The sequence below is a fragment of the Ursus maritimus genome, unplaced genomic scaffold, assembly GCF_017311325.1.
Source record: "Ursus maritimus isolate PB19 unplaced genomic scaffold, ASM1731132v1 scaffold_22, whole genome shotgun sequence".
Classification (NCBI taxonomy): Eukaryota; Metazoa; Chordata; class Mammalia; order Carnivora; family Ursidae; genus Ursus; species Ursus maritimus.
Window position 1 is genome coordinate 5,167,292 of NW_024424675.1, and position 20,956 is coordinate 5,188,247.

Genomic DNA, 20,956 nt, shown 5'->3' on the forward strand with positions numbered 1-20,956 from the left:
TAGTATGTTGCATTGGGAGCTTGGTGTTCTCCCTCTTATTATTTTTTGTTTTTAAATAAAGCAAGTTTGTAGGACCACAGCCCCGTACATGTCTTGTGGGGATGCCAAGAACTGCTCTAAAAGCCACTTTCTAAGAAGCAATTTTCTTCTTGTCCCATAAACTCCCCAAAGCACCTTAGGCGAACACCAGAGCGCTGGGTATGTTTGCAAACTGCAAATACGGCAGACATTTAATTACATCGAATTCATCAGAACCCTAATTGAGACAGGAACTCAAACCTTACTGCTTAATTACTTTGATTTCAGATGAGTAACAGACTTGGTCATGAGCAGCCCTTCAGGCCGGAATACATTAGAAAGAGGCCCGAGGGCACTGGCGGGGAATTCTCCCAGCCAAATGAAAGTGCGGAGTCACAGAAATAACTAAGCTAAGTGAGACCCATGATTGGATTTATTAATCGGTTCAATTCCCAATATCCATCCCTTGCTGTGGTTTTCCACGGCACCGGCCCCACCACCTGGGAACACTTCTCCGTATGTAAGGCAGGATTCATTTCTCACCGATTTTTCCATTCCCTCCCACTGATGAGACAGCACGGAGGCGAAGGCCAGTCCTCTGAGATCGTTCTTCTGTCAACATTTTCTCATTGTGATTTTCATTTAGAAGACCTTCTCCCTGACCTTCCCTTCCTTCCCCACCTGGCACCTCATGGATGTTCCACTAGTTACAAGATTCCACCAACTTCTTGGCCAAACGATCACAGTGACTTACGGTGGGATTTGGAGGTGAGAACCACATGGATTGTTATTCTTCTGAGAGCTGATAATGGCATCTTTTACTGAGCATTTACCATGTGGGCTGACTCCTGCTTAATGCTGAACATGTTCTCTTTCACCCTGATGGTGATGCTAGGTGGTGGGTGGGCTTATCCCCACCTGCTCCATAGATTTGAAAACAGGCTCAGAGGAGTGGTAGTCACTTCTCCAAGATTTCACGGCCAGCAAAGGGCAAAGCAGGGATTCAAACCCAGGCCAGTCTGATTCCCGGACCCATGTTTTTTCCAAAACCTAATTTTGCTCCCTCTTCAAAGACTTCTGGGATTCTACAAATTGCAGAAAGAAGAGAGGTGAATTGCCTTAGCAATCTCCAAGTGGGCACAAGACAAGGAAAGAAACAGAAGGAAGTGCTGGCACCCAGAAGCATCACGTGGGCAACTTCTAACAACATCGTGGCGGCTACTTCTCTCTGCGAGATGAGCTTGCAAAGACCTTCTAGAGGGAGGAAAGTGACTGAGACCAGCACGTGCTGAAGTCTGGGAAGCAATCTGCCTTTTAAGCAGGTGTTCTAACCAAGCCAGTGATTAACCGCATTGCTAATAAATTATGAATACAAATGAATGCAAGCCACTTCATATGTAATTAGTTGCCTGGCATTTACTAGATACCTCCCAGTCACTTGTTTCATTTCTTTACGTTCCTTCTCCCTCTTTGGGCTCGCCTTTCCATCAAGCCTCAGGTACAAATGACTAATGAACTAATGACAACACGAATAACAGCCAGGCTAATAATCATACTGCTAATGGTGACAATGCTAATTAAGAGAGTGTGAACAGCAACAGCCTCTTCTGCAGGATGTGGCTCTTCATCTCCGCAGGGCAACGAGACGACGGCCAACAAGATGAGATCCACGCAAGTGCAAATGGCACCGAAGGCAAAGGTGGAGACTCGTTTTTTGTTTTTTGGGTTTGGGGGGGGCACTAACTATATTTATAAGAGCTCTAAAAAACACCATATTCTGGGTCCACAAAATTTAAGACTAGAGATAATGGATCAAAAGGATGAGAAAAAAGAAAATGTCAGTTGGGCAGAACTCAGTCATCACGTATGGACATACTTGTGGGCGCTGGAGCCCATTCCTGGTGAGATCGAGGTATCCCTCTGCCTGTCACCCACAAGCAGCCAACCCATCAGGCAACCTGAACAAACTGATGGGCATGAAATGGTGGCAGTTAGAAATGGGCAGTGGAGAATGGCAATGGTGTCCCAGAGGCCTCCTGCAGAGACTCTCCAGTCTGCATTAGAGAGACAGGCAGGGTGGGCACCCCCGGCCAGCTGAGTGGACAGCACAGGGGCCCAGAAAAGGATGTGGAAGGAGGTTTGAAGGCATTTTCTTTAGACTTCAAACCAGCCAGCCGCCTCTAGCTGTGTCCTCCACAGTGAGGGAGCTGGTTAGGATCACCGGTTCCTCAATAATGCAAGCAGAGTGCTCTAAACGGGCTTCTAGAAGATGCTTTTCCTAGAAGACATTCAAAGCCTGGATGTCCAGGCAGAGCTCAGGATCAAAGTTCCTATGAGGGAATCAGGACATCGGGGCTGGCCAACCCTTGCGTGCCTCAGCATCGCCCGGGCTACCAGCGAGCCTCGCACTTAGGTGATTTCTGGGTATCTTCCCAAGGCTTTCCAAAACAGATACCAGACCCCATGACACTCCCTGGAAGTAGAACAGTCTCCATAGACAAAATGCAGGCATGCAAAGCCCCTCAGGATCCCAAAAGTAAGCTAAAGTAACCATGTAAATAAATTGCTTAATGGCTGCCACAAAACTGTCCTACGCTGTGACAGCCGCGAATGGTTTTTAGCAGAAAAAACACCTGTCGTTTCCTCCCTCTCTCTATTTACTTTATCGCCAGTGAGGCAAAGCCATACCTTAAATTTTTTTAGGTCATTGCAGTTCAGATTCTGACATTCAAAATGAGCCTGACGCCTTCAGATTCATAGCCTGCACTTCGGGTTGGTTAATTATTGATGTGGACGCCGCGTTCCGCACGCCATCAACACAGAGACCAAACAATGGTGCCTGACAGTCTCCAGTCCCAGTTGGGCAGCCTCCTGGGGCGTGAGATCCCATGTCGTCTCTGCCCGAGACCGCTGGCCCCCATGCTGACGGTGCTTCCGCCCCACCTCCATGCCGTCCCCTCCGACCCCATGCCGTGTTCTGCTGCCGGCCTTACCTGCCCAGCGAAGAGCCCGCAGACACCAATGATGCACAGGATATTGAACACCGCGGAGCCCACGATGGTCCCGACTCCCACGTCGCCCTTGGTAATGAAGACCCCTGAAACAGACCTAATGTCAGCCTGGCTGTTGTGGCCAGTTGCATTCCAACGTGGGCGTGAGGGAGTTGTCACAAGTGTTAGTTAGACTGTTGTCAGGGTCCACAGGAAACAGCCGAGGACAGGAGAGAGTTCTAAAATCTGCATTGGGGCTATTGCTTCATGGGGTATTGGCTCAGGAACTGGGACACACTCATGCAAAGTGAAAGCATTACTGAAGCAAAGGAATAACAGCAACCACAGAGGGACGGGAAGATGGTGTTCTGATCCTTGGGGTCTTGAGAGTCTCATTTCCTATTAGCCAACCCACTGGAAGGCTGTCTGTCCCCACAGCCCTTGTCCTTAGGAGAGGGCAGGGCTGAGATGTTCCCCGGTCATCACCTACCTATGACGGATGTGAACAGCTCTGGGGCCGAACTGCCGGCTGCCATGAACGTGGCCCCGGCCACATCTTCACTGAGGTGCAGGCGCTGCAGAGGAGGAAGGACAAAGCACAGGTGAGCTGGGATTCCCCTGGGAACAGAAGCGATCATGATTCCTGAAGTCCCAAGCTCAGGGCCTCCCATAACCCTCCCACCCCCCAGCTCGGCCTTCCCTGCACCATCCCCTGCTGGGACACAGCTCCTCTGGCCATCCTCCTCGGGGGTGGGGGCAGGGAGAGGGCTGCATATCCCTGTGAGTTAAAGGCTCTTGACAAGATCTAGGAATTCCTAACCCAGAAACCCTGGGTGTTGTGCAGATGACAGAGGGGGGTGGGGTGGTCTGGTGTGAGGCACAATGGGCACCCGCCTCCTTTCTAAACGGTATGCCACTCACTTCCCTCAGTGTTCCCAAATAGCCTTACTTCTTAAGAGATGTCCAAATCCACATTTTTATGCAAAACATTCTGATTTTTTTTCAATGCCATGCCTAGCACAGGCTAAATGAGGATCCTTGTAACCAGTTTGCAAGTCTTGATTCTAGGAGGTTACAGTGGCTTTGGGGGTGGAGGGTCACCCTCCTGAAACCTACTGCTCATCATTAATGCAGTCTTGAAGCCCTGGGTTTGGGAGGATGGGGGGTGGGGTTGAGACTGAGTGGAAAGGATGAGGAGCCCTGCCAAGATGTCCTATCCAATGAACCCTCCACGTTACCCTGTCTGTTAACCCAAAAGGTGATCTGCAAGAAGATGAGACAAATATATATATATTTGAGGCTGGTCAGCCTGTTTAGCCTTTCTGCATTCATTCACGACCCAGAACATAAGCTGCGGCTGTCAGTAACTAGCTGGTTCCCTGCTAGGTCCCAGCCGGGAGATACGAGTCTTACACAGTCCTTCTTCCCAGCTGCACTTCCTTGCTCAGCCATGGAGGGGCAGCATGGCCTTGGCGTAGGCCACTGGCTCCACTGACCAGCAACAGGCTGCAGTGGGAGCCCTAATGGAGCACACTGATCTGGAGTCCTGGGGATCCCTCATTCTGGACTGAACAGCTCAACTTCACATGCGGTTCTGAGAAGACTCTAAGATGGAGGCTGTGAGGGGTGCAGGTGAGTCCCCCTGGGGCAGGTAACCTAACCAGTCCCTGAAGGTAACCTAACACAGAGCTCACACTCAGTGGTGGTGGGTCAAGACTTGCCAGGAGCGGTGAGCCCGGGACTGCTGTGTCTGTTCCAGCTCTGGGTCCCTGATGGGCATTAGGTGTAGAGTCCACACCCTGAGCTCATCTCCAGCTCCCCTCTCTCTCCTTCATCCACTGAGTTTGCTTCTTCCCCCATGTTTCCTTACATCCTCTCCTCTCTCATCCCTAATTCACCTGGGCCCTGGCAACATCTTGCTGGATCCTCCAAACCACCAGCTAGGGAGGGGTAGGGTCTTCCTGCCTCTGGACGCCTCTATCTATCAGAACATAGTTGTCAAGAGCCTTCACAGCTCCCTCCTGAGCCCTGGTAACCACTGATGCCCCAGCCTCGCCTTCCCCAGGGTTCCCCAGAGGCCAATTCCAGTCCTGAGTTCTCGAGAGCTCAGACTCGTCTCTGCACAAATATCCTTCCTTGAAATGTGTTGCCTTCAAATGTGAAAATTGCCTCCAAGGGCTGTTCCAATCGTGCCCTTGTATGAGCCCCTCTCTTGCCCCCCCCACCCAAAGCCCAATCAAGGTGTCCCTCCCCTTTCCTCTCTCTACTTTCCAACTTCCCAGAACTTCCTCCAGCCCCCTGTGGGCCTCACCCGGAGCTGCTCTGTGCCCTATGGCCCGTGGATGGCAAGGACCATGCTCTATTTCATCTCACGTCCTTCCCAAGGGGGTGTGCTCACAGGTGCTATGGATTTCCTCTGTGGAGTAGAACACCTCCTGATAAGAATACGTACATGTCTAGAGCAGGGTCGTATATTTGCTATAAAAAACAGTTGTGTGGGAAAGAGAGTAGTTTGCTTTGCATAATGAACAGAGCACCAAGTGGTGGTATTTCAGAGATCACAAATGACCCTGGTTACAGGTGCTTCAGTGCCTCCTCTCAGGCTACAGAAGGTGACCCTGTGCTCAGGTGACATTGCTTGGGACAAAGGGCTCCCACATGTGCCCACTGTCCATCTCAGATGCCACCACATCGCTCTCCTTCTCCTTCCATCCAACAAAAGAACCTATCCCGGGGCCCCTCCAGGGCTCCTGTGGCTCTCTTCTCTCCTCTCCTCTCCTCTCCTCTCCTCTCCTCTCCTCTCCTCTCCTCTCCTCTCCTCTCCCCTCCTCTCCCCCTCCCCCCCCGAGACAGGAAACCAATTCAACATCTTAATGGTTAAGGAACTATTCTTCCTTTCTCCCTCCCTCCCTCTCTTTCTCTCACTCCCCCCTCCCCTCCCCTCCCCTTCCCTTCCCTTCTCTCTCCTCTGTCCTCTGTCCTCTCTCCTCTCTTCTCTTCTCTCTACTCTACTCTACTCTACTCTACTCTACTCTACTCTATTTTAGTACAAAAATCAAACAAACTTCTAGGATGTACAAGAAATTGCTTAAGTGAGCGACCTCCAAGGGCGGTTTCTGGACCAACAGCCTCAGCATCACCTGGTCACTTCACAGAAATGCAACTTGGGTCCTCCGCTGCCCTCCAAGAACTAATGAATCAGACACTCGGGCAGGTGGGTGGGGGAGAGGGAAGGGGAAGGATGACCAAGTCTGAGAACTACGTGAGGACACGAGTCCCAGATGGGAGGCGTGTCTGGGAGAGAGCCTTTTGGAAAACAGGATTCTGAATTAAAAATAAAACGAAGTGGAAAGCTTCCAGATAAAGGAAACTACATTTCAAAACAGACGGAGATGAAAGAGGCGAGGGAATGGAAGTGTTCTAAATATGCTGAATATTTTCTGATGAAAGGGCTGTCACTTGGTCTTCAACCTGGCATTCCCAGGCTGAGTGCGAACAGACTCCTTTCCTGTTCTCTGGCCAGTTCTTTCATCGTCTCGCTTCTCCGGCCTCTGCTTGGAGCATTTCTGCACATGTACAGAGGGGCAGGATGATGGAGGTGTATGGCTAAAGACCTCCCGCTCTGCGAGGACCCCATGAGGGAGGTCACAGTTGTGGAAGGAAACAGACGAGGGAAGGATGGGGGACGTAGAAGGAGAAAGCAGGATTTAAAAGAGGAAAGAGAACTGGGAAGAACACACATAGCACTACGAGTTGCCAAACTGAGCAGGCAGAGCCAGCCACATGGGTGATAGCCCAACTATGGGTCAGTACCCTGACGTTCTAAATGGACTGATGGAGCTTTTGTGCTAATATTGTTGGTCACTCAGAAGCACTCTAAAGCCTGGTGCTCCTGCACAGGTGGCATGGAGGGCTCCCCAGGAGCTCAGTGAAGGGGGCTGGAGCAGACAGGTGCACTGCCTCCCCGGACATGCTGAGAATATAAGGCACATACCTCACAGATCTTTTCCAAGGAGGGGACAAAGAAGTCATCACACACAATGGCCAGCGCGTAGAACATGTACATAGCCTGGAAGAGAGGAAAGAAGGGGTTAAAGTTGGAGTCAAGGCAGAGCCATATGGTGAGGGCCTGGCTACCCTCTGCTTCAATAACACCTTCTGGCATCGTGGATGCAACATCTTACTCAAAGTACAAAGACTGTAATGCCTGGGAGGCCCTCTGCGATCTCATGCCTCCTCTCTGACCTTATTATCTACCACTCTCCCCCTCATCCACCAAACATACTATGGATGCCTGCCGCAGGGCCTTCGCACCTGCTGTTCCCTCTGCCCAAATCATGCTTCCCTCAGATGACCTTGGCTCACTCCATCATGTCCTTCAAGTCGCTGGTTCAATGTCAACCTAAGCAACGGACCTTGGACTCCCCTCCCTCACATTTCTTTCTATCCACCTTATCCTCGTTTGTTTTTCTTGACATATTAATTTGTTTGTTGTCTGTCTTCATTACTAGAAGTCCATGAGGATATGAACTTTATCTTATTTATCTCCAGCACTGGGCACTGTGCATAGTATGTGCTCAATAAATACATGTGCAATGAAGGGATAAATAAACAAATACTTCAACTGAGGTTGTTCACTGTGCTGTTCCCTGCAGGACAGGCTCTGCAATCTTGCTTCCTGTCGGCTATTACCAGGGAAAACCCTGGCCATAAATCACCATCTACCTATTTAACTGCAAGTTTCTTCTCTAATTAGTAAAATCTTATTTGGATTCCATTGTTGGTTGACCACTTAGCATCTATCCTCCACTCCTTCCTAATGGGACCCCATTTTTATCCCAATATCCACCATATCCCCTGGGAAGGTGACCCCACCCTTTCCTCCAAGAGTAGACACTGACTGGCCCATCAGTATGCAGTATTTTACACTGATGGCTGCTGGTTCAAGGGTGGACACATGACCAGGGCTGACCCAATGAGATGGCAGGAAAGGTCTTATAGTCCTTGCCAGTGGGTGCCATTTCTCAACCTCTGGCACCAGTTATGGACAAGGAAACTGGGAGTCCTGACAGCCTCTGGCAGCCATCTTGAGGGAAATCAGACATGAGATGAAGTTGACCCTGAGTAACTTAATGGCATCACCAAGCCATTGAGCACGTGGTGCTGGAGCACGCCTGCCTCTGGACTTTGTAACGGGGCATTCTGGCCGGTCTGATTTGGAGTTTTCCTGTTACTTGCAGCCCAAAGCATCGAATGCATACAGCAGCTCATCCTTCAAGTTCCAGCATCCTTAGCAGTGACATCGCTTTCATGTTTTCATCTCTTAACATCTTTTCCTTTTGAGAACTGCTCCACCAGACAAACCTTCAGTCACACATTTCCAACCTCCCTCAGCACAGGGCACAGGCACATGACCCAGGCTAGCCACCATGGCATCCCATTCTGTGTCACGCAGTGGTGGGTGGGCAAAAGGTCTGCAAGGGGCCAAGGAGGGATTGACAGAGAAGCTGGGAGAGAGGGGCTCTCTCCTTATGAGACATAAACACCACCCAAGTCTGGAGCTTCTGGAAGCAGCTGCCATATAGAGAGAGCTTGTCCAAGAATGCAGCTCATGTAGTAAGAAGTCCATCCAAGAGATGGGACAGGTAGACAGACAGACACACCCACACACGGACACGCACACACATACACACATACAAACACACACATTCACACAGACAGACAGACACACATACACACAGGTGTTCAATGACACCACATGAACTCTGGACCCAGGTCAGTCTAAAGCCAAAGTCGACTTTCCAATTTCATGAGCCAATAATATGCCTTTTACGCTTAAGATGACTTGAGCGGAGTTTGTCACTCGTAGCTGTCCTTCATGAAGCCTTCTGTACCAACCCAAGCATGAAATGATCTCTCTGGCCTTTGACTCTTGGTTGGTGCACTATTTTAGCCATCTCTCCCCTATGCTATGAACTCATTTTCCTTTTCACACATATGTGCTTGGGCTCTCTGAACAGACTGTAAGATTCTAAAATGTGTCTTAACACTTAATTCTGTGGAAATATCAGACAAGTTCACAAAAACATATGCAGCGGGGATTTTCATTCCAAAATGCTGACTATAATAAATTATCAAAACGTAACAAAATATACAATAGGGGGTTGGTTATATAAACTGTGGTTCATCATTCAATGAAATCCTGCTAAAAGAGGCTATTTAAGTCCACGGTTAACAGCAAGAAAAGGCATTTATAATACATTGCTAAATGAAAAATATTAGAAAACAGTATGTACAATCTCTTTTGGGTATTATCTATTGTATAAGCACATACATACACACATACACACTCACATAAATATATTTGCATATAAGAGTTTGTAAGGCCATAAATCAAAATAGCTTCTCCCTCTGTTGGTGTGACTCTGTTTTTATAATTCCTGTCTATATTTTCTGTTTGTCCACCTTGAATTAGTATTTCTTGTGTGAATTTTGTAGGTGTAGAGCAAGGATTCTGTTTTACACGTTTCTAATCTCCAAGGAGCCTGGGATGTCTGGCATGCAGAAAAGCCTTAAAAATAACTTTTATTGATTGGTCTATTCATAATCTGTACAAAATTATTTGTGGATTTTTGGGGGAAAAATTAATGCTGTACTTACAGCTAGTAGATGAGTGAGAATATACATTTCCAAGTTGCAATGGACTCAACCCCTCTTTCGCTGTATGACTTGGCTGATCCAATGATATGTGGGCTTTATCATTATCTTGAAAGAACAGCCAGATGCAGATGTAGTAATTGGAATACAGAATTGCACATTTGTGAATTAAGCAAGATCTAAATAAGCTGTCTATAGCCACCACACTCAACTCACTGAAATAGCCAAGTCTATAAATCATCTCTTTAAGACTATGTTCCAATATTATGTATTGATCCTGTTGTGAAGCAAGAAGCTCCATCTAATATATCACAAATCAAGACTTGGATTGGGTTGAGATGTCAAGAGGTCTTCCAGGCTCTCTGTGCTTTCAAGGGTGATTACTATCACATTAATTCCCCTGCACAGGGGAGTGTGAGACGGGGATGCCCACCTTCGATTAGACACCCCTCTGGAGACCTGGAGGGGCCTGCCAGGCAATGGGGCTCCTTTCCAGCCAAAGAGCACCTCCTGGCCTGACACTTTGCTTAGAAGAAACTCTGCTCTAATTCCTGCCATGTTACCCAATGGAAATCAGATTCCTACTGGGAAAACAAATAAAATAGAACAAAGTATTGATGGGGGGGAGGTGCTGTACAGGTAGAGGATGGGAAGGATAAGGAAATCAGTACCTTCTGATCAATTTTGCTGTGAACCTAAAAATGCTCTAAAAAAGGGTCTACTACTACTAATAAGAAATTAAAAAAAAAAACAACCTAAGTAGAACAAAGGAACAAAACAAACATACAAAGTCGACCTTGAAGATATAACCTTGAAGAACCTTCAACCTTGAAGAAAGCCTGATGATATTGATAGTACCATCAATATAACTGGCCTGAATACTTTAGAGTGAGGCACTTTTGCATTAAGTTGGCCATTCCTATGGCCAAAGGATATAATAATATGATTGGTGGTAATGACTAATAACAATACTATTAACATTTGCTACTATTTGTTGGGTCAAGAAAGCCAGGCACATACTAGGTACTTTATGAGGACACCCCATGTAATTTCTCTAACTCCTGGGGGAGGCAGAGAGTTACTGGCCCCATTTCCCAGATACCTCCAAGAGTACGGTAGCTTGTCCAAGGACACATGGATGGCAAATGGCACGCCTAGGATGTGACCCCAGGACTCTCCGAGTCTTCCCACCGAGGCCAGCTGCGTCCCCCAACAGAGGCCATTCCTGAACTGCTGTCCAATCGACACCTTCTATCTTCAGTTGGCCTAAGAATAAGTTGACCTCTCGAACTACACAAAGGGAGGGATGGTTTTGGAATCCCAGCCATCCACTTCTGGAGGCTGCTGGCTGGAGTCACTGATGCTCTTTCTTATTTGTTTTTATTTTAAAAGCTTAATTTTGATTACATATTCACATACACATATACCATTTACATAAATGTATCAGTGTGATCAGCACGAACAGGAGTAAACCTTAGTTACCTCTTTCCTTGTAGCAGCTTCCTGTTTTCCTCTATAAATAAATGGACTATCAACCCTGTTGCAATGAACATCTCTAAACGTACACCCTTTTGCATTTCTAGGATCAACTTCCAGTTGCTGGAACTATTGGGTGATGTTCTCTTTTAATATTATTATTTTTACAAGGTGCACTAAAAAATACAAGACAGACTTAAACCCTCAAAAATGTTCGAGGTGAGCCAACACCCCGGGGCAGCAGATGTGTGGCCACGCCCCCTGGAACCTAAGCCTGTGGGCTGGCTACAACCACCAGAACAAGCATATGTGGGATGCTTTCCGGAAATGATGAGTGGGGGCGGGGGTTGCAGGGAGAGGAGAGGAGGGGTCCGTTTCAGGTTCAACTCCAAGCTCATGATGTCAGGGTCCTCACTTTCCTGGGAACTCACTGGGGCCCTTGCGGTGGGCATCTGTACTTGGGCACTGATTTTATGCTGCCTGGACCGTGAGCCCTGTTTTAGGTTCATGTACCTGGCTTCTCTTCTCTTGAAGAGGGCAGCAGCTGTACTCTCCTCACATTCATACCCCATCTCAGGGCAGGCTTGCACAGAATGAGAGCCCTGTTTATATGAAATGAATGTGTCCAAGCAGGGTGGTGCCCACAGAGTATGGTGTCACCTTTGGAAGCCATCAAGGGAAATGCCTGCATAGCACTGACTAGCACAGCAGCTGCAGAAGGAGAGGCAGCCTGGAGCCTTGGAGGAAGCCCAGGATGGGGTCAAGGACCTTGCATCAAATCCCACATTGTGACCTTGAGTGACTCTCCTTGCCTCGCTTAGCCTTCAACACGAGACCAATCACACCATGGTCTCGAGAAGTTAACTTCCAAGTTCCGACTGACAATATTCTTTGCTTTTCTAGGCTCCCTGGAACTAGCCATGATCATATGACGCAGTTTGGGTCAATGAGGATAAGGGACAGATGTGACTAAAGTGACCCTTTTTTCTGGCTTTGTACTTGAACTTAATGTCTAGAGTGGCAGCAGCCATCGTATGACCATGAGATAACAAGCAAGAGATATACACCAACATGCAAGGGATGGCAGAGCCCTAAGGATGCCATTCACCAGCTGCTCTAATGCCAGAAACCATCTTCCTCTGTACTTCTTATGTGAGAAAATGAAAAATGAATCCCCATTTGCCTCAAAGGCCATTAGGCAGGTTTCCATACTTGCAACCACGTGCCTCCCTGATTCTTTTTTTTTTTTTAAGATTTTACTTATTCATTTATTTGAGAGTGAGTGTAAGCGGGCAGGAGGAGCAGAGGGAGAGGGAGAAGAAGACTCCATGCTGATCGTGGAGCCCTACACAGGGCTTGATCCCGTGACCCTGAGATCATGACCTGATCTGAAATCAAGAGTTGGATGCTTAACCAACTGAGCCACCCAGGTGTCCCTCCCTATCTGATTCTGGACATAGATGGTTCATTCTGCTGGGCAAGGCTAGTGAAGGGAGGCCAGAGAAGCCTCCACAGAGGAAGCGGCCGCTGAACTGGGATTTTGGAAGATAAATACCATCTCATCAGGTGGTTTCAAATGTTGATTGGGACTAATAAAAGCAGAGAAACGTTGGCCATAGTGGTTAAACTGGAAAGCACCTAAAGTAACAGGAAATTATCGTGGCCTGTGGCTTAATGGAGGTGAACAGGCTCTAGCTGAAATGTCAATATACATAAGGGCTTCTGAATTGTGAGGGCAAATGTCTCTAAACAGCGCGACATTAACCCCGCTGTTTTATGTGGCATCTACAGTCAGCAGTTTTCACAGACAATTTCCTTTTACTACATCATCTGCACTCATGTCCCTCTGTCTTTAATTTCAATGAAGGTGGTGCTGGACAAGCAATTCCTAGGGAAGATCTATAGAACTCTGGCCTTGGTGGAAATTGTTCTAAATCTCCCAGGGAATATGGTCTGAATACTAAACAAAAAAAGATTTCCTTTTCCTCTCTTTGTCTTTTTCATAGTTTCAAGTGATAATATATGATTAAACACGGGGGGGGGGGTAATGGTATTTCTTTTAAAATCATTTCCTCCCATTACAGGCTTGTTCTCTAATGGCCCCAAAATGCCTTGGTGGGACTGACGTACATGCTCACTTTTGGGTTCTAATACCACTACAGAAAACATTCTCCTGGAAACACCCACCCTCTCTGGGGACTAGAGAGAAAAACTCTCAGCTTCACAGTCAGACTAGGGTTCTGCATAAGAGGATTTGGGGGAGGGGAGTTGCAGGGAAGAGGAACGTAGCAGATGACTATGTGGGCCCTCTCGTCCTACCATATTCTTCAGGCTTTATTAATCTAGAGCGTCTTTTGAATCTGCTTCAATTTGTTTCAAGACTTTTGATTTAACCTTACACAATGCAGTCAAGAAGTGCTAGGGCATAACTGCCTCCTGGGAGCCCTCCCACCATGACTGATGGGAGTTGGTGTATCAGTACCCCAGCTCCCTTGCCCTCTGGCACTGTCTCCCTGGGTTCCCCAGATGACTAAGCTTTAGGTAGGTGCCCACACTGTTGCAAACTTGACCACCCATTTTCTATTAGCAATCCTCCCTTCTCTGCCCCACTTCCTACTGCACTACTGATGTTTCTTTCCACCCCAGGGAGCCACTTGCATTCCAACCGTTGTCTCAGAGTCTGCTTCTGGGAGAGCCCAAATTAAAACAAGAAGGAAGGGGGTTAAAGAAGATTGAATGAAATGCAGTCTGCAATCAAGATGGGCCACTCTCAGAAACAAAAGTTTTCCAAAAATCCAGAGGGACTAGTGTAAGGGCATATAATTCAAAGACATCCATCTCAGATAAACACATTGCCAGCTACACAACTAGGCAAGGAGCTGGGCTGCCCCACCATGAGGTTCCCATTGTAGAAAGCCCTGGGTGACCTAGATGACTGAACGTGTGAGTGACCCTGCTTCTCCCTTCCCTCGCCCGAATTTCCACTGTTACGTTTTAAATCCAACAATAAAGAGTAAGCCTATGAAACCCTAGGCATTCTAACCTCGACCCCAAAGAAGACAGAGCCCCAGATCTGCACGCCTTCACCATGCCCCCCACCATGTGGCTCTGCTGTATCATGTAACCTCCAGAGCCTATACGTAATAAATCTTAGTTTTCCAGAGTTCCCTGATGGTTGTTGCCAAGGGATGCCTTGCATTCATAAAAAGAACCACAAAGGCCAATTCAGCCACAACGTTGGCTCCTGTCAGGGAGATGTCTGTGAGAGCTCGCCACAAGTAGCTGGGGCCCAGGTGTGTGCCCCAGGCACCCCTAGAAGATAGCATCACTAACTGTAGGTTGAGACCAACACAAAACAGGGACTCTATCCCTTAGTCTCACCCCCATGGTTGTTTTGTCAGTTGGCACTGTGAAGTTCTTTGAAACCACTGTCAACTGAAAGGGTTTCTCCTGCAGGAACTCAAATGCTAAAGGAAATGAGTTTGGTAATGTACTTGCTCCATTAGCATTAATCCTAGAATTATGTTACTTGAAAGGAGTTTTATGATGGCCATATAATGCCCAGAGCTGATCAGTGTTCTTGGAGGTCACCACATCAGAGTGACTATTTTGGAGCCTTGGGAATGAGACATTTGCCATCTCAGGAGAAATAGTTTGGCAGGAGAAGAACAATTTTCCCCTGTGTGTTCTCTTCCTTCTGTCTCTCTGTTTCTTCCTTACCCCAAATTCCTCTCCCATGGTGTCCACTCTGAGATATTGGTTACTAAGTCCCTGAGGAAGTCATTTCTTTCTTCTTTCTTTCTTTCTTTCTTTCTTTCTTTCTTTCTTTCTTTCTTTTTCTTTTCTTTCTTTTCTTTCTTTTCTTTACATTATGTTAGTCACCACACAGTACATCATTAGTTTTTGATGTAGTGTTCCATGATTCATTGCTTGTGTATAACACCCAGTGTTCATTGCAATACATGCCCTCCTTAATACCTATCACCAAGCTAACCCAACCCCCCACCCCCTCCCCTCTAAGACCCTCAGTTTGTTTCCCAGAGTCCATAGTGTCTCATGATTCATCATTTATTTCTGTTGGTTGTTAGCTTCTCAAAAAAGTGGGGGTGATAACTGCCACTTCCCCTCCATATTCATTAAAGGAAAGTTCTGGGGACAGGTTTACGTGGCTGGGCTGATGCCCATGTGGTCCTTACAGGAAGCTCACACATTCTCCGTTGACCTGCACAATGGTACAGAATGGGACACTGGATTTAATCCAGCCTCACAGGTGGGAATCAAGCTCAGTAACTTGGCTCAGGTCACACAGCTAGTAGGTAGTGAAAGCAGGATTTAAACCCAGGGGACCTGCCTCCTGAGTCCATGCTCCTAACCATCACACCACACAGCATCTCAGGAAGATATGCCTCTTTATTTAAGGAACTGTCCTTTATATAAGCACTATCTACTTTTCTAACCTATGCCAGGTCTCAAATCCCCTTCTATGGAGATCTCCTGTGAGACGGGGGCTCTTAACCAGGAATCCCTGAACCCCCTACCCCACCAGGGAGGGCTCAGAACAACTTAGGAGTTTGTTTATGTGGATGGGAACAAATTGCATCTCTGTTTTCACTAGCCTCTGAGTGGAATTCAGCATTTCCTTCCACTAAGAATATAGGCAATAAGCCACAGTAGTATTGGCAAGACCTGGGAATAAGTCCCCAATGGAAATCACAGACCTTTCATATCACATGACGAGCACTGCAGAGACCACATGCATATTTGTCACTACTTCAAATATAGTTATGAAATCTGATGCTAGATCTTGTATTTAACGTATTAACAAAGAATCATGCAGGTTTCTACATCACTGTGTGCTTTAAAGTATACCAGAGTCATCTGGGAAATGCATACAAAATGAGGGTCCCACAGCCCAACTTACAGAAGATCTATTTAGCAGGTCTGGGTGGAGGCCCAGGGATCTGCATTTCTAATCAGCACCAGGTGCTGCTGCAGGTGGTCTAGGGGTTCCCCGGTCTATTTCTGCAGACCACCAGCGGGACCCCTTGAGAGAGGGTTAAGTCCAGAATAGTGGGGACGCTTGGTGCATCTGTCAGGGTCTGCATAGGAACAGAAGGTCGCTCAAAATGGTTTAACCAGAGAGAACTCTTTTTTAACTGCAGAGTTTGATGGAAGGGCTTACTTACAGTAGTACAGGCAGGGCTAAGGAAATGAACAGAGAAAGTCAGGCGTCCAGCGCCTAGCAACACAGGAAGCTGTTCCCTTGAAGTGGCCTGAAAGGGCAAGAGGAGGGAATCTTGTTGCAGCAGCCTGGTAGAGTGGGGATGGGCTGCTCAGCAGGTGGGTTCTCACAGAGGGTGGAGGGAAGCAGCTGCTGCCAGAGTCTGGAAAGCCAAGAGTGAGCAGGAAAGAAATATTCTGACCCCTCTCTTGTCCCTCCCCAGAGGCATGGAAGCCCAGGAGATATGGTCCTTATAGGCTGGCCTTCTGGGGTACAGAGTGGGGCAGAGAAGTGTAGACAATAAAAATGGGGGTGCAGAGAAGAACCACCTAGGAAAATTGCAGAGAGATGCAAAAAAAGGGGGGGGAACATGATGGGAGAGGGGGGCCAGAGAAGGAGGTGGAAAGGGACATAAACAGGTCCTTAAAGCCAACCACAATTCATCCATGAAGACATCAGCCCTTCACTACTTCCTTCTCTCCACTGGGGATTTACAAAGACTCACAATAAACACAGATACAATAAAACAGTGGTAAACAAAAATAAGTGTAAAGCACTGAAGCAGAGATAAAATAAAAATACAAGTAGGAAGTTGTGATCAGAAAGAAAGAGAACACACATATAGCGCCATGCACATTGCACCCCACAGGGACACCCAGAATTGCTGGGGGTCTGGGGGACAGGCACGTTCTGGCTGGCTAGGTCTGAACCCCCAAGGGGGCTCTCTGACACACCCGTTTTTGGGGTCATGGGCTGAACTGCCTCCTGGGGTTTGCAGACCATTCCCATCTCTAAGTAAGCTTTTTTTTTTTTTTTCTTTTCCTCACATAAGACAGAAGACAGCAAACCCAGCTGGGGGAGAAGGGCCAAGTTCTCTGAGAGGGAATGGATCATTCTCTTTCTCCATCGCTCTCTATAGATATATAATACATATTAGGTATATTTGAATTTTTAAAATTTAATTTTAACTTTTCTACGGTGGAAAAATATACATAATACAATGTTGACCACGTGAACCATTTTCCAGTATACAGTTCAAAGCCATTACACATACTCACATTCACATCCAGATCGTTATACATCTATCACCACCACCCATTTTGAGAACATTTTCATCTGCCCAGACTGAAACTCTGTACCCATTAAACACCAACTCCTCATTCCCCCTCCCTCCCAAGCCCTGGCAACCACCATTTTACCTTCTGTCTCTATGAATTTGACTCTTACAGACACCTCATATAAGTGGAATCATACAGTTATATTCCATCGCATGTATACATCACACTTTGTCTCCCTGTTCATCCACGTATGGACATTTGGTTTACTTCCACCTTTTGGCTATTGTGAACCTAGGTGTACAATTATCTGTTCAAGTCCCAGCTTTCAATGTTTTTGGGTAAATATCCAGTAGTGAAATTGCTGGATCATGTGGTGATCCTATGTTTAATTTTCTGAGGAATCTTCATACTGTTTTCCACAGCAGCTGCACCATTTTACTTTCTCACCAACAATACACGAGGAGGGTTCCCATTTCTCCACATGCTCGCCAACACTTGCTATTTTCTGGTTTTTTGTTTTATTCTGGTTTTGTGACAGTAGCCATCTGAATGCGTATGAGGTGGTGTGATCACAATACAGTTTGGGGTCTTGTGAATAAGTTCACTGGTGGCGAAAAAGTAAATAAAATCTCCCTGAAGCCCTGCTGCCAGGACAGGAGACAAGTCTGAGTGGAAGAGGAAAAATATTTCCTTGTTCCCTTGCAGCCTTTTCCCCAAGCACATGCACAAACCCTGTAAAGTCCATTAATTCTTTCCAAAGGAAGAGCCTCATTTGCAGAATTGGGAATGATCATTTCTCTATATTTATATGGACTTACTTTTTCAAAGTCTAATCTAGAAGAAGTCTTTGTTTAGCTTACACAAGAATAAGCACAGAGTTAGGGCTGAGGGAAATAACGGCAGTGAAGGAAGGGGCGGACTCAGTGAGCGATGACGAGTTTGGGCACCTTGGTGTTGTCACCGGCTGCCACCAGGCACCATAGTCTCAACTGCCTGCAGGGGCCCACAAGGTATAGGAATAAGAAAAGTGGATGAGGTGGGGTCTCTGGCTTGCTGGACAGTGGAGGCCCATCTCAGGTGGGCAGCCTGTGTCTGCCCTGGCCAACCCTACATGAGAATATATGCTCAATGTGGCCAGAGCTTCCAATTTTCTAAGAGAGAAGCTGCAAATCTGGACTTTAGGTAAAATCTCCTGATTCTGAGTAATGGAAACTAATGTAGCAACACTGGCTTCACCCCTGACTCTCTCCTTTGCTGATTCTGTTCCAGGCACACTGGCTTCCTGGCTGTTACATGAATAAACCTGGGTGGCTGCACCTCAGGGCCCTTGCACTGGCTGGCCATTCTCTCCCCAGCCATCCACATGACTCCCTCCCTCACTCCTTTCACTTTTGCTCAAGTATCACCCTCTTTGAACCTACTCTCACCCTGCAACATGCCTCTCTTGCACCTCCCCTCCTCACTGTCCAAATCCTGCTCCCCTATTTCTTTTTTCACCATATGGATTAGTTTCTAGCATAATAAACAATTTAGGTATTATGTTTATTTTACTGTCTGCCTCCTTCCTTAGAATATAAGCTCCATGAGGACAGGGGGCTCTGCCTATCTCATCCTCTGATGTATTCCAAGTTCCTAGAATAGGGCTGCACATAGTACATGCTCACTAAGTACTGAATGAATGAATGATTGAATTCAACAATTGTAAAGCACTGAGCCAACCAAATGAAACCTGTCGATAGTCAGAATGGTGATCTTAGGTCAGGTCCAACTGCCCATTTCTTTGATCAGCAAATTAAGGCCCTGGGCAGTTAAATAATTTTTCTGCAGTCACTCCACCTGGCTTGTTCCGAAACTCCTATCCCTGGACTGTTGGGCCAGGCTCTTCCCATAGCTTCATGCTCAATCTCAAGGTTCCTAACAACAGGGATCAGATGAGGACCTATGACTCATGTCCGTTAGGGCTTTGCTCAAGTGGAAATCTGAGATAACAGGCACCATCTTTCTACCTACTTTCCAGTTTATTCCAGGAGATAGGCACTAACTACCTGGTGACTGAAAGACTGAACCCATGTGTAAACTTTAAGAGCCCTACACCCAGGCATCCCACACCTCAAGCCTAGAGTCTGTGCTGATGAAAACACCAACAACATCTGGATGGCACTCAGGACAGAGATTTGGAACAGTTCTGTTCATTTCTGTATCCCCTGGCTTACATCAGTGCCTGACACTGTTTCTGGAATGTTTCTTGAATGAATGCCTGAATGAATGAATGAGCTCTTTCTATGGGCCAGGCCCTAGGTTCCATGTGTAAATGCATTCGTTTATTTCACCCTCCCAATAACCCACATACAGCAGTTGGCCCTATAGAGTCTCCATTTTACTACAGAGGAAACTGGGGTCTGGAAGGAATAAGGAACATACCTTATCAGCAGAGTCAGCAATCACTCAAATCTATTGTTGTGTGACTTCAAAGCCCCCAGTCCTCATCACATGGTCTCCACTCCCAGTGGACTCCAGGAACTGAGGATGGAAAACTCTCTACCTGCCTGGCAGCCATTCCATCCATTCATTTAAACATGACATTTACTGTGAAAGAGCAATCTGTGCTCAGGTAGTATCCACCAGCCCAAAGGAAAGGGTTCCTGGATCTTGGCTGTGTTTGCCAAAAACAGACCCTCGAGTGAGAATCCATAAACAATGGGAGTCTGATAAGGTAGGAGAGGAATAGGACAAGGAAGGAGAAGAAACTAAGGAAAGACGTAATGCCTACCCACAACTTGATCTTGCACATAACTCTGGAGTATAAGTTGCTCCTCAGACTTTGTCTTGCCTTCAAACAATGGAGCTGGGCTTTCGTATTACTGTATCAACCAGTCATTGGTGGCTATTCCCCACCCCAGGGAATGCAAATTACCAGGTACTTGCCACTCAGTGAACCCTGGTGAAGTAGCTCCAGCAGCCCAAGATCTTAGAAGGTCACAGCGGTGATCCATGAGAAGCACAGCATCCAAAAGCCACAAATGAGTATAGAGGACTCAGGTTGATCTGATGGAGCACCAACATGTCTGCTAAATATGTAAGCAGAGCATTTGGTATTAAAGCAAAACACAGAGCTATTCACAAGATTGTATGTGAGCTTAGAGGAAGGACACCTAACCTACATTTTAGAGAGTGAGGGGAATGATATGGCAAGACTCTCGGGAGGAGTAGATAGTTACATCATGTCTGAGAAGCCAAGCAAAGAAGTGACTAGATAAGGGAGAAAACAGCATGAATAAAATCATGGTATCATAAATTAACATGGTTTGTGATGAAAGTGACAAATTATTCACTATTGCTGGAGTGTAGATTGTGAGCAAGAAAGCAGACAGATGAGGCTGCAGAAATAGGCAAGGTCAGTTTGGGGAGGCTCTTGTATTCTGGGCCATTATTTGGATGCATAAATGCAGACTGTCTGCCTTGAACAGGAATTACTGTTGACTCCAGTAGGTGAATGCTATAATGATGAAAGTGTTTTTGACGGTGGTGATGATAGT

The 20,956-nt window shown here is 46.9% G+C and overlaps 1 protein-coding gene across 4 annotated transcripts in view; it reads right to left on the reverse strand.

Moving 5' to 3' along the window:
- The window catches only part of SLC24A3 (solute carrier family 24 member 3), a 472,778-nt gene that overhangs the window by 127,128 nt on the left and 324,694 nt on the right, over positions 1–20,956 (reverse strand). For all 4 annotated transcript variants that reach the window (XM_040637939.1, XM_040637940.1, XM_040637942.1 and 1 more), the window contains exons 4-6: positions 7,003–7,077; positions 3,499–3,583; positions 3,012–3,115 (exon numbers count right to left, since the gene is read on the reverse strand). In XM_040637939.1, the coding sequence (XP_040493873.1) occupies positions 3,012–3,115; positions 3,499–3,583; positions 7,003–7,077 (264 nt within the window). The remainder of the gene's footprint in view (positions 1–3,011; positions 3,116–3,498; positions 3,584–7,002; positions 7,078–20,956) is intronic.